The sequence below is a fragment of the Pseudoliparis swirei genome, chromosome 3 (genome assembly GCF_029220125.1).
Source record: "Pseudoliparis swirei isolate HS2019 ecotype Mariana Trench chromosome 3, NWPU_hadal_v1, whole genome shotgun sequence".
Classification (NCBI taxonomy): Eukaryota; Metazoa; Chordata; class Actinopteri; order Perciformes; family Liparidae; genus Pseudoliparis; species Pseudoliparis swirei.
The window spans coordinates 756,604-769,468 of NC_079390.1; the positions used below are offsets into that span (position 1 = coordinate 756,604).

Consider the following 12,865-nt stretch of genomic DNA (forward strand, 5'->3'; position numbering starts at 1 on the left):
CTCCTTCTCCTTTAGCTCCGCCTCCGTCTCTTTCACTTTATTCACAAACATTTGCCTCATCTGCTCCTCATTGTGCTGAAGGTCGGCCAGGAACTCCTTCCTCTTGGCCTCGTACGTCTCCTGCAGGCTGGAAGAGGACGACACAGGTGAGGGGGGACACAGGTGAGGAGGGACACAGGTGAGGGGGACACAGGTGAGGAGGGACACAGGTGAGGAGGGACACAGGTGAGGAGGGACACAGGTGAGGAGGGACACAGGTGAGGGGGGACACAGGTGAGGAGGGACACAGGTGAGGAGGGACACAGGTGAGGGGGACACATGTGAGGAGGGACACAGGTGAGGAGGGACACAGGTGAGGAGGGGACACAGGTGAGGAGGGACACAGGTGAGGGGGACACAGGTGAGGGGGGACACAGGTGAGGAGGGACACATGTGAGGAGGGACACAGGTGAGGGGGACACAGGTGAGGAGGGACACAGGTGAGGAGGGACACAGGTGAGGGGGACACAGGTGAGGAGGGACACAGGTGAGGAGGGACACAGGTGAGGAGGGGGACACAGGTGAGGAGGGACACAGGTGAGGGGGACACAGGTGAGGGGGGACACAGGTGAGGAGGACACAGGTGAGAAGGACACAGGTGAGGAGGGACACACAGTTGAGGAGGGACACAGGTGAGGAGGGACACAGGTGAGGAGGGACACAGGTGAGGAGGGACACAGGTGAGGGGGACACAGGTGAGGGGGACACAGGTGAGGAGGGACACAGGTGAGGAGGGACACAGGTGAGGAGGGACACAGGTGAGGAGGGACACAGGTGAGGGGGACACAGGTGAGGGGGACACAGGTGAGGAGGGACACAGGTGAGGAGGGACACAGGTGAGGGGGACACAGGTGAGGAGGGACACAGGTGAGGAGGGACACAGGTGAGGAGGGGGACACAGGTGAGGAGGGGGACACAGGTGAGGAGGGGACACAGGTGAGGGGGGACACAGGTGAGGAGGGACACAGGTGAGGAGGGACACAGGTGAGGAGGGACACAGGTGAGGAGGGACACAGGTGAGGAGGACACAGGTGAGGAGGACACAGGTGAGGAGGACACAGGTGAGGAGGGACACAGGTGAGGAGGGACACAGGTGAGGAGGGACACACAGGTGAGGAGGGACACAGGTGAGGAGGGACACAGGTGAGGAGGGACACAGGTGAGGGGGACACAGGTGAGGAGGGACACAGGTGAGGAGGGACACAGGTGAGGAGGGACACAGGTGAGGAGGGACACAGGTGAGGGGGACACAGGTGAGGAGGGACACAGGTGAGGGGGGACACAGGTGAGTCGGCGTCTCCTCCCCCTTCCCTTTTGGAGCCCTTTGAGGCCTTTGAGGCCTGTGGAACCCTGTGGAGCCATTTGGAACTCTTTGGAACCCTTTCTATCCTCTCCCCCCCCCTCCCCCCGTGTTGCCCCTCCCCCTCTCTACCTGAAGGGCTGGCTGTCGGGGTCCGTGTCCATGAAGCCCATCTCCTCCAGCTTGCAGCGCCGGTACAGCTCGTAGTGGCGGGTGTGGGTCTGCTCCCTGAGGTCCTCCATGTTGACCCGGATCAGCATCTCCCGGAGTTTCACGAAGTCGCAGTGGCTCTCGTTCTCGACTGAAAGGGGGGGGGGGGGGGGGGAACCGGCAGAATCGGGCGCTCGTCTTAGTTCTCATTCACAAAGGTACGACGAATCATTTGCTTCGGATCGCCTGCAGTCTTTAGTTTTAAAAGTTCAGAATCTGGACTTCTGGCTTCTTCTTCTGCGCCGGCCGTCTGTTTCCCTTCCTCTGCATCTCGAGCAGGAAGTCACAGCGCGTCTCTGCAGGAATGTGAAGCCGTCGCAATTTAATAAAATCGCCATTTGGCATCCTTTAAATTAATCATCCGGTTCCAATAGAGAAAAATCACTCCTCTCTTGGAAAATTAGGCTTTTTTTAAATCACCTTATTTTTGACCCAGCGTTTACAGACTAATATGGAAACTTGGAAAACTTCTAATTACTCGATATGCTCAATCTCCTCCAATCTCTAAGTTTCGGCAACGAGTGTCTGTGTTGTCCCACATCAGAGGCGGGCGAGGGCGGTGAGACAACGAGATGCCGAGAACAAAGACGAAGAATGAACCGCATTTTTTTCTTTAGAAATCTTAGGATCTTGTGATTCTCATCTGAACACAACTTTTAGATTAAATTAAATTGTCAGTATTCCTTTTATGCAACATCTGGCATGTTGTTTGTCTCTGCACATTTACTCTGCCCCTTGACAATCATGCATTTATATTACATTCTACAATCACCATTTTTGCCATATTTATATAAATATATCAGCTCAAAGACTTGTTTTCAGACTATATATATATATTAATATTAATATATATATAAATATAATACATATATATATATATAAATATAGAAATATATAAATATATATATACTACAAGCCACAGACAAATTCCAAAGAAACACATTTACTTTGCCCCTTGAAAATCATGTATTTATTTTGCATTCTACAATCACCATTTTTGCCATATTTATATATATTAATATGTAAATTTCGGCAACACCTAACTAAAACTTTCCCCTTTGCAGAAAGTTACGAGATCACCCTGTTAATCTCTCTGCAGCATCTCTCTGAGGTGTAAGTGGTGACCGAGGCCACGTGGTGGAGGGGGCGGGGGTGTATTTAAATGTTGGGTTTAAATACCGCAAGCTGCGAGCGCCGAGGATGTGAAGGACGGCAGTAATGATGTTGAAAAGTCCCAATTAGCGTGGCATTTAGCTTCTCCTCGTGGAAAACTGAGGAACGCCCGGCCCGCTGCTTCGTTAGCCTCGGATTGCATGCAGCGACTCAGCCGCGTCTCTTGGACCCAAAATACATGGTTTTTTAAAAAGGCGTGCAGCTGAACGTCTCACTCTTATTTGTACTTCGATGTTCTGGGCGACCACGCAGCGTGAGTGGGCGTGCACCAGTTCAAACAGACGTGTTCTCTGGGGCTACTGAATGTTGATTTGGCATCTCATAGTCTCTCTGTACCGCCCCCCCGCTGAGGGCGGGATGAGGGCCAACAGGCTGACTCCTCTGCAGCACCGAGCCCTCGAGATATCAAAGAACACACACACACACACACATGAGAACAGAAACATGGATGCACTAAATCTGCAGTTAGAAAAACAAATTAAAATTATGAAAACACATCAAAATGATCCACGTCTGTGTTCTAAGGCTGAAGAACATTTGATGTAGACGAGCAGAACCGCTGATGGACGGCAGCCGCTCGGACTCGTGTGAGATATCAGAAACTTTTAGAAGATTATATATCAGAACCAGGAGTCAATGTGTCCACCCAATCCGTCCGATGGGCGTCTAGACGTTTCACTTCAAACCACAATGTGGACCAGATGCTGGTGGGGGGGGGGGGGGGCATCAAAGGATTCGCCTGGGAGTCATTTCTGTCTACAGACCCTGGGAGACGCCCGTCGGTGCACACGGGGATATGTTACTGGAGAGAAAAGGGAATCGTTCACCTGCCGGTGGCTCAGAGAGAGAAGCGTGGATGTCTGAGCCGCTCGGCTGGTCAGGGGTCACCAGAGTGACCTTTCACCCTCTGGAGCCCAAGAGATCTACACAACGCGCCGGCTAGAGGCACAAAAACACGACACACTGAACACTTTTACAATTACAGATTATGGAAATCTTGCACATTCAGTAAAAAGTCAGACGGCGATCAACGTCTCGATTTACACCGAACTTTTTGCAATTGAGATATTTAAAATTCTAGAGTATTCATAATTCTTTCCCCCCCAAAAATATGAAGTTATTAGCATTTAGCAGGTTTTGGTGGGCTGGTCTGAGAACACAAGCTCCTGAGGGCGGGAGATCTGGGATTGACACGCAAAAAAACAGACTGAGAATCTGAACGCAAAGTCGTGGCCGATATCACTCACTCACTCACTCACTCACTCACTCACTCACTCACTCACTCACTCACTCACTCACTCACTCACTCACTCACTCACTCACTCACTCACTCACTCACCACTCACCACTCACCACCACTCACTCACCACCACTCACTCACCACTCACCACCACTCACCTCACTCACTCACTCACCACCACCACTCACCACTCACTCACTCACTCACCACCACCACTCACCACTCACCACCACCACTCACTCACCACCACTCACCACCACCACTCACCACTCCACCACCACCACTCACTCACTCACCACCACTCACCACTCACTCACTCCACCACTCACTCACCACTCACTCACCACCACTCACCACCACTCACCACCACTCACTCACTCACTCACTCACCACCACTCACACTCCACCACCACCACCACCACCACTCACTCACCACCACCACTCACTCACTCACGGCTCTCCGATGGGTTACCATAACCGTCTATGTGACATACAAACTGTTTCTGTTGAGGACACCAAGACGTCTGTCCTCTGCATGAAGGCGTCCAGCAGGCCGACTAAAGCCAAGTGTCTGTGTTGTCCCACATCAGAGGCGGGCGAGGGCGGTGAGACAACGAGATGCCGAGAACAAAGACGAAGAATGAACCGCATTTTTCTTTAGAAATCTTAGGATCTTGTGATTCTCATCTGAACACAACTTTTAGATTAAATTAAATGGTCAGTATTCCTTTCATGCAACATCTGGCATGTTGTTTGTCTCTGCACATTTACTTTGCCCCTTGACAATCATGCATTTATTTTACATTCTACAATCACCATTTTTGCCATATTTATATATATATATTAATATATCAGCTCAAAGACTTGTTTTCAGACAATATATATATACATATATATTATTATATATATGTATATATATATATAATTATATATATATAATTATATAAATATATAATATCTATATATATATTTTTTATATATAATTATAATGATATATATATATACTACAATCCACAGACAAATTCCAAAGAAATGAGGCTACAGTAAAACCGAGATAACGTTTTGCACACGACACTATTCTGTGTATTACCCAACGGGGCTGGCTTCATGGTGACTGATGGAGTCCCCCCGGAGACACACAGCAGGCTTTATAAATAACCACAGAGCCCTCAGGGGGTTGGGGAATGAGAGAGTGGTCAGGGGATGATGGGGGAGAGAGAGAGAACTGGAGGGAGGGAAGGACTCCCATCTGAGCAGGAACATTCTCACAGCACAACCCTCATGACATTATTACATTTAAATGTTTACTCTCACTGACGAGACGAGGAAAGAGCTGTGGGAAACAGAGACGTCTCCATGGACAATGCACACACACACTCACAGACACTCACATCGGTATTGAGGTTGCACATCACGGGGGAATTATATCATACAGTTGTGGTCTTTTACACAACCACACACACAATGTTATATGTACACACATTCACACACAGTGCTATAAGTACACACACACACACACACACACACACAGTCCTGAAGCCCTCTCCGCCCACTCGCCCTTGGTCTCTGTGTGAAGTCAAGATTCAAGATTCAAGATTCAAGATGTTTTATTTGTCACATACACACACAGGGTGTGCAGTGAAATGAAAGTGGCAATGCTCAGCAGGAATGTGCAAGGGCAACAAGTACACACTATTTACAAATAAAAAACAACACAATATTTACAGTAAGTGTGTGTGTGTGTGTGTGTGTGTGCCTAAGAGGGGCAGTTGTGTGGGTCTATGTGGGGGTCCTGGTGAGGTCGGAGTTCACAATCCTGATGGCCTGAGGAAAGAAACTCCGTCTCAGTCTCTCTGTTCTTGCAGCGTGACTACGGAGGCGCCTGCCTGACCGCAGCAGCTGAAACAGTCTGTTGTTGGGGTGGTGAGGATCCTTCATGATCCTGCCGGCTCTGGTTCTGCACCTCCTGGTGTACAAGTCCTGCAGGGTGGGAGTGTAGTTCCAATAGTGCGCTCAGCCGAACGCACTACTCTCTGCAGAGCCTTCCTGTCCTGAGCGGAGCAGTTGCCAAACCAGGCTGTGATGCTTCCTGTCAGGACGCCTCTACAGCTCCAGAGTAGAAGGACTGAAGGATCCTCTGGGAAACTTTAAATTTCCTCAGCTGCCTGAGGTGGTAGAGGCGCTGCCTTGCCTTTCTCACCAGAGTGTCTGTGTTTGTTGACCATGTCAGATCCTCGGTGATGTGGACTCCCAGGTATTTATACCCGCCACCCTCTCCACAGTAGTCCCGTTAATCCCCAGTGGTGAGTACGTCCTCTGTTGTTGTACCTTCCTAAAGTCCACAATCAGCTCCTTAGTTTTGGTGACATTCATGATGAGGCTGTTGTCCCGCACCAGAGTGACAGATCAGCAACTTCCTCCAGGTAGGCCTTCTCGCCGTGGTCGGAGATCAGGCCCACCACCACTGTGTCATCCGCAAACTTGATGATGGTGTTGAGCTGAACCTGGCCACACAGTCATGTGTGTACAGGAGTACAGTAGGGGCTGAGGACGCAACCCTGGGGGATCCTGTGTTCAGGGTGAGGGATTTGAGGTGTGTCTGCCCACCCTGACCACCTGTGGCCTGGCGGTCAGGAAGTCCAGGATCCAAGCACACAGGGGTGTTCAGTCCCAGCTCAATCAGCTTGCCGCCAGTCTGGAGGGGACTATGGTGTTGAAAGCTGAACTATAATCAATGAACAGTAGTCTCACATAGCCCCCCCTCTGGCGGTCCAGATGAGAGAGTGTGGTGTGCAGTACCTGGGAGACAGCATCATCCGTGGATCTGTTTGGGCGATAAGCAAACTGCAGCGGGTCCATGGAGGAAGGAGGAAGGCGCAGATGTAGTCCTTTATCAGCCTCTCAGCATTTCATGACCACCGAGGTGAGGGCCATCCTTCGGTAGTCATTCATACATGCTGGAGAAGCATTCTTGGGCACAGGGACAATAGTGGATCTCTTGAAGCAGGCGGGGACCACGGACTCAGCCAGGAGAGGTTGAATATTGTGGTGAACACTGGAGCTAGCTGGTTAGCACAGGTCTTCAGTACTCGCCCAGATATGCCATCTGGACCTGCAGCTTTCCTGGTGTTCACCCTCAACAGAGCCCTCCTCACACTGTGCTCGGTCACAGAGAGTGTGTGTTCATCCCCAGCGGTAGAACTCACCTCGCCACGCTTAACGGTGTTGTTGTTAGTCGGCGAGCTAGCGCTGTTGTTGCTAGCCTCAAACCGCATAAAATGAGTTCAGGTCGTCCGCTAGGGATGCGCCGGCACTCACCATTGCGCGGGTCTGCTCCGTAGTTTGTGATAGTCCGTAGCCCCTGCCATAGGCGCCTGGTGTCGCGCTGCTCCATCTGTGATTCCACTCTGTCTCGGTACCTCCTTTGGCGTTCTTCACCGCCTCCTCAGTCCATAGACCGCTGCCTTGTACTGCCCATGTTGCCGGATACAAGACCGGAGTTATAGGCAGCAGTACGGGCGCTCACAGCTTCACGGATGGATCTATCAACCCACGGCTTTTGATTAGGAAAGACCCTAACTTTACCGTGGGGACGATGGTGTCCGTTAGCGTTGCTATGAGGCTCATTGCTACTCAAAACTCGCTGACGTCACTGGAACTGGATTGGATCATGTCCCAGTCGACGACACGCAGAGCGTCCTGTAGCTCAGCCTCTGATTGGTCAGACCACCGCATTACGTTCCTCGTCACTACCGCTTCCCGCGCGATCCTTTGTTTATACTCCGGAAGCAGAAAAATGGCGGCATGGTCTGATTTCCCTAACGGAGGGAGAGAGACAGCCTTATAGCCTCTCTTGAATGGCGTATTCAAGATTCAAGATTCAAGATGTTTTATTTGTCACATACACACACAGGGTGTGCAGTGAAATGAAAGTGGCAATGCTCAGCAGGAATGTGCAAGGGCAACAAGTACACACTATTTACAAATAAAAAACAACACAATATTTACAGTAAGTGTGTGTGTGTGTGTGCCTAAGAGGGGCAGTTGTGTGGGTCTATGTGGGGGTCCTGGTGAGGTCGGAGTTCACAATCCTGATGGCCTGAGGAAAGAAACTCCGTCTCAGTCTCTCTGTTCTTGCAGCGTGACTACGGAGGCGCCTGCCTGACCGCAGCAGCTGAAACAGTCTGTTGTTGGGGTGGTGAGGATCCTTCATGATCCTGCCGGCTCTGGTTCTGCACCTCCTGGTGTACAAGTCCTGCAGGGTGGGGAGTGTAGTTCCAATAGTGCGCTCAGCCGAACGCACTACTCTCTGCAGAGCCTTCCTGTCCTGAGCGGAGCAGTTGCCAAACCAGGCTGTGATGCTTCCTGTCAGGACGCCCTCTACAGCTCCAGAGTAGAAGGACTGAAGGATCCTCTGGGAAACTTTAAATTTCCTCAGCTGCCTGAGGTGGTAGAGGCGCTGCCTTGCCTTTCTCACCAGAGTGTCTGTGTTTGTTGACCATGTCAGATCCTCGGTGATGTGGACTCCCAGGTATTTATACCTGCTCACCCTCTCCACAGTAGTCCCGTTAATCCCCAGTGGTGAGTACGTCCTCTGTTGTTGTACCTTCCTAAAGTCCACAATCAGCTCCTTAGTTTTGGTGACATTCATGATGAGGCTGTTGTCCTGGCACCAGAGTGACAGATCAGCAACTTCCTCCAGGTAGGCCTTCTCGCCGTTGTCGGAGATCAGGCCCACCACCACTGTGTCATCCGCAAACTTGATGATGGTGTTGGAGCTGAACCTGGCCACACAGTCATGTGTGTACAGGGAGTACAGTAGGGGGCTGAGGACGCAACCCTGGGGGGATCCTGTGTTCAGGGTGAGGGATTTGGAGGTGTGTCTGCCCACCCTGACCACCTGTGGCCTGGCGGTCAGGAAGTCCAGGATCCAAGCACACAGGGGGGTGTTCAGTCCCAGCTCAATCAGTGGTCCAACGTTCTTTCCCCTCTGGTAGCACACGTAATGTGCTGGTGAAAGTTCGGCATGACTTTTTTTAGGTTTGCCTTGTTAAAGTCCCCAGCCACCACCACAGCCGCGTCGGGATACTTGTTCTGATGCCGACATAACACATCATGTAGCTCCGATAGTGCTACGTCGGTGTCCGCTTGTGGTGGAATGTAGACGGCTGTGGTGATGACCGAGCTGAACTCCCGGGGAAGGTAGAATGGACGGCATGAGATCGCCAGATGTTCCAGGTTCGCGAGCAGGAACGAGAAAGAGTCTTAATGTTCTTGGGATCGCACCACATGTTGTTCGTCATGAAGCAGACCCTCCACCCTTAGATTTACCAGACTCTTCCGCTCTGTCTGCACGGAAAACAGAGAAGGACTCGGTTGGACATATGGCTCGATCCGCACCAGCGGGTCAGCCAAGTTTCCGCCAGACAAAAGATGTTACAATCCCGCATGTCCCGTTGGAATCTGATCCTTGCCCTAAAATCATCCATCTTATTTTCCAGAGACTGGACGTTAGCAAGAAGGATGCTGGGCAGAGGTGGACGGTGGGCTTGAACTCTCAGTCTGTTCCGAATTCGCCCGTTCCTCGATGTTTTCGCGTCTTCCGTAGTAGCGGCTCCACTGCTGTTGTTGTGGTTCGCTCGTACGATCTCTGCCGGCCACGCTGGATCGATGGAAAAAGTGGACAAAAACCCTTGTTTTGCGCAAAAGTTTATGTCCAGAAGTGTGCTGCGGTCGTATGTTGTTAGTGCCGATGTGTTTGTGGCAAAGAAAATATTAAAAATAAACACAAAAACTAAAAGAGCGCACAATCTCCGCGGAGCTGCCGCGACGGCGACTGGACATTGCCGCGCCATCTGTGAAGGGCACTCGGCGGGAGGAGGGACTGGACATTGCCGCGCCGGCTGTGAAGGGCACTCGGCGGGAGGAGGGAGGGTATAAATAAAAAGACAAACCGATGCACTCGCCACTCCGCCGCGAGCGGGAGAGCGTCTCTTCTCCTGATCGACGCTTCTGATCTGCAGTTATATTTTGTGCCGATTCTCCATCGAGAAGCAGAAAAGTGGAAGTTGATTACGCTGTTCCTCAATTCTCCTCCACGTGCTCTTACGTGTCGTTTGGTCCATCTTTACTGGCTCATGTGACCCCCCAAAAAAAGAAGAAAATCCCAGCAAATATTTGAACCGTTGCTAAAAGAATTATTAATACAAATTTCTCAGAATATTTTTAAAAAGTGCAATTGCGGTATTAATTAAACCATCACTTGCTCAAAATTCTCTTGTATAGATGTTTAGTTACCTGCGCATTGAAAATGCCGGAAGGTTATGTTTTGATCGCCGTGTATTTATTTATTTATTTATTACCTTCGCATTGAAAATGCGGAAGGTTATGTTTTGATCGCCGTGTATTTATTTATTTATTTGTATGCGTGTTATTCGCATAACAAAAAAAGTTTTAAACCGAATCGCATGAAATTTGGTGGGATGATTGTTTATTATCCGGGGACCATTTGATTAGATTTTGGGATCGATCGGGTCAAAGGTCACGGTCATGAAAAGGTCAACATCTTCTTGAATCGCATGAAATTTGGTGGGATGATTAGTTATTATCCGGGGACCATTTGATTAGATTTTGGGATCAATCGGGTCAAGGTCAAGGTCATGGAAAGGTCAAACTCTTTTTTTTACCATAGCACGGTCAATTTTTATCCAATTGGCATGCAACTAATGCCAACATGTTCATAATTCAATGCCCAATCTTGCGAAGGTATGCACTCTACCGAGTGCCCATTCTAGTTTATTTATTTATTTATTTATTTGTATGCGTGTTATTCGCAAATCTCAAAAAGTATTTAACCGAATCGCATGAAATTTGGTGGGATGATTGTTTATTATCCGGGGACCAGTTGATTAGATTTTGGGATCGATCGGGTCAAAGGTCATGAACAGGTCAAAATCTTTCGCAGAACTCAAAAAGTATTGAACCGAATCGCATGAAATTTGGTGGGATGATTGTTTATTATCCGGGGACCAGTTGACTAGATTTTGGGATCGATCGGGTCAAAGGTCAAGGTCAAAGGTCATGAACAGGTCAAAATGTTCTTGAATCGCATGAAATTTGGTGGGATGATTGGTTATTATCCGGGGACCATTTGATTAGATTTTGGGATCAATCGGGTCAAAGGTCAAGGTCAAGGAAAGGTCAAACTATTTTTTTACCATAGCACGATACATTTTTGTCCAATTGGCATGCAACTAATGCCAAAATGTTCATAATTCAATGCCCAATCTTGTGATATGCGAAGGTATGCGCTCTACCGAGTGCCCATTCTAGTTTATTTATTTATTTGTATGCGTGTTATTCGCAAAACTCAAAAAGTATTGAACCGAATCACATGAAATTTGGTGGGATGATTGTTTATTATCCGGGGACCAGTTGATTAGATTTTGGGATCGATCGGGTCAAAGGTCAACGGTCATGAACAGGTCAAAATCTTTCGCAGAACTCAAAAAGTATTGAACCGAATCGCATGAAATTTGGTGGGATGATTGTTTATTATCCGGGGACCAGTTGATTAGATTTTGGGATCGATCGGGTCAAAGGTCAAGGTCAAAGGTCATGAACAGGTCAAAATCTTTCGCAGAACTCAAAAAGTATTGAACCGAATCGCATGAAATTTGGTGGGATGATTGTTTATTATCCGGGGACCAGTTGATTAGATTTTGGGATCGATCGGGTCAAAGGTCAAGGTCAAAGGTCATGAACAGGTCAAAATCTTCGCAGAACTCAAAAGTATTGAACCGAATCGCATGAAATTTGGTGGGATGATTGTTTATTATCCGGGGACCAGTTGATTAGATTTTGGGATCGATCGGGTCAAAGGTCAAGGTCAAAGGTCATCAACAGGTCAAAATCTTTCGCAGAACTCAAAAAGTATTCAACCGAATCGCATGAAATTTGGTGGGATGATTGTTTATTATCCGGGGACCAGTTGACTAGATTTTGGGATCGATCGGGTCAAAGGTCAAGGTCAAAGGTCATGAACAGGTCAAAATGTTCTTGAATCGCATGAAATTTGGTGGGATGATTGGTTATTATCCGGGGACCATTTGATTAGATTTTGGGATCAATCGGGTCAAAGGTCAAGGTCATGGAAAGGTCAAACTCTTTTTTTACCATAGCACGATACATTTTTGTCCAATTGGCATGCAACTAATGCCAAAATGTTCATAATTCAATGCCCAATCTTGTGATATGCGAAGGTATGCGCTCTACCGAGTGCCCATTCTAGTTTCTAATGTTATACATGAATCTCTTATTTATTTATTTGACTTTCTCTTTTTATCTGTACTTGTGTGCCGCTGGGAATCAATAAAAGTGTATCTCTGTTTTTTATTGTCCACTTTCTAATCCACGCGTGGCGCTCTGCGTCCTGAACATGACGAAGGCGCCGCAGCCAATCAGAGTAGAGCGCGGCCACGGGGAACGTAAAGAGGCGGAGCCGTGGACCTCGATACACGCATGACCCCTCAGACGCATAAACCCTGAAGAACCACGATGCATGCACACTTATAATGCGTCATAAAAAAGACTGTACCGGAGTTGAAGTACTGACGCTGTGTCCTGATTGGTTGAGGGGAATTCAAATGAGTGACACTATCCCATGAGGTAGCACCCCACCCTCATCTTTACCTCAAAATGGTTCATTAATAATTAACTACCGCTTTGTGGAATGAACCTTCAGATACTCAGACGCACGCACACACACACTTCTCACCTTGCACGATGCCCCAGGGGTACTGTCTGGCCCTCACGGTCTTGTTCCCCACTTTGACCTCCTCCACGCTCCCCACCACAGCAAAGGGCAGGTGGGCCTGCACAGAGTAAAGAAGGTGTGTGTGTTA

At 49.0% G+C, this 12,865-nt stretch overlaps 1 protein-coding gene across 1 annotated transcript in view; it reads right to left on the minus strand.

Moving 5' to 3' along the window:
* septin8a (septin 8a) overlaps positions 1-12,865 on the minus strand; it is a 29,506-nt gene that overhangs the window by 2,333 nt on the left and 14,308 nt on the right. Inside the window, exons 6-8 of the mRNA XM_056442940.1 lie at positions 12,739-12,835; positions 1,472-1,640; positions 1-127 (exon numbers count right to left, since the gene is read on the minus strand). The exon at positions 1-127 is cut by the window's left edge and continues 6 nt beyond it. Coding sequence (XP_056298915.1) covers positions 1-127; positions 1,472-1,640; positions 12,739-12,835 — 393 coding nt within the window. The remainder of the gene's footprint in view (positions 128-1,471; positions 1,641-12,738; positions 12,836-12,865) is intronic.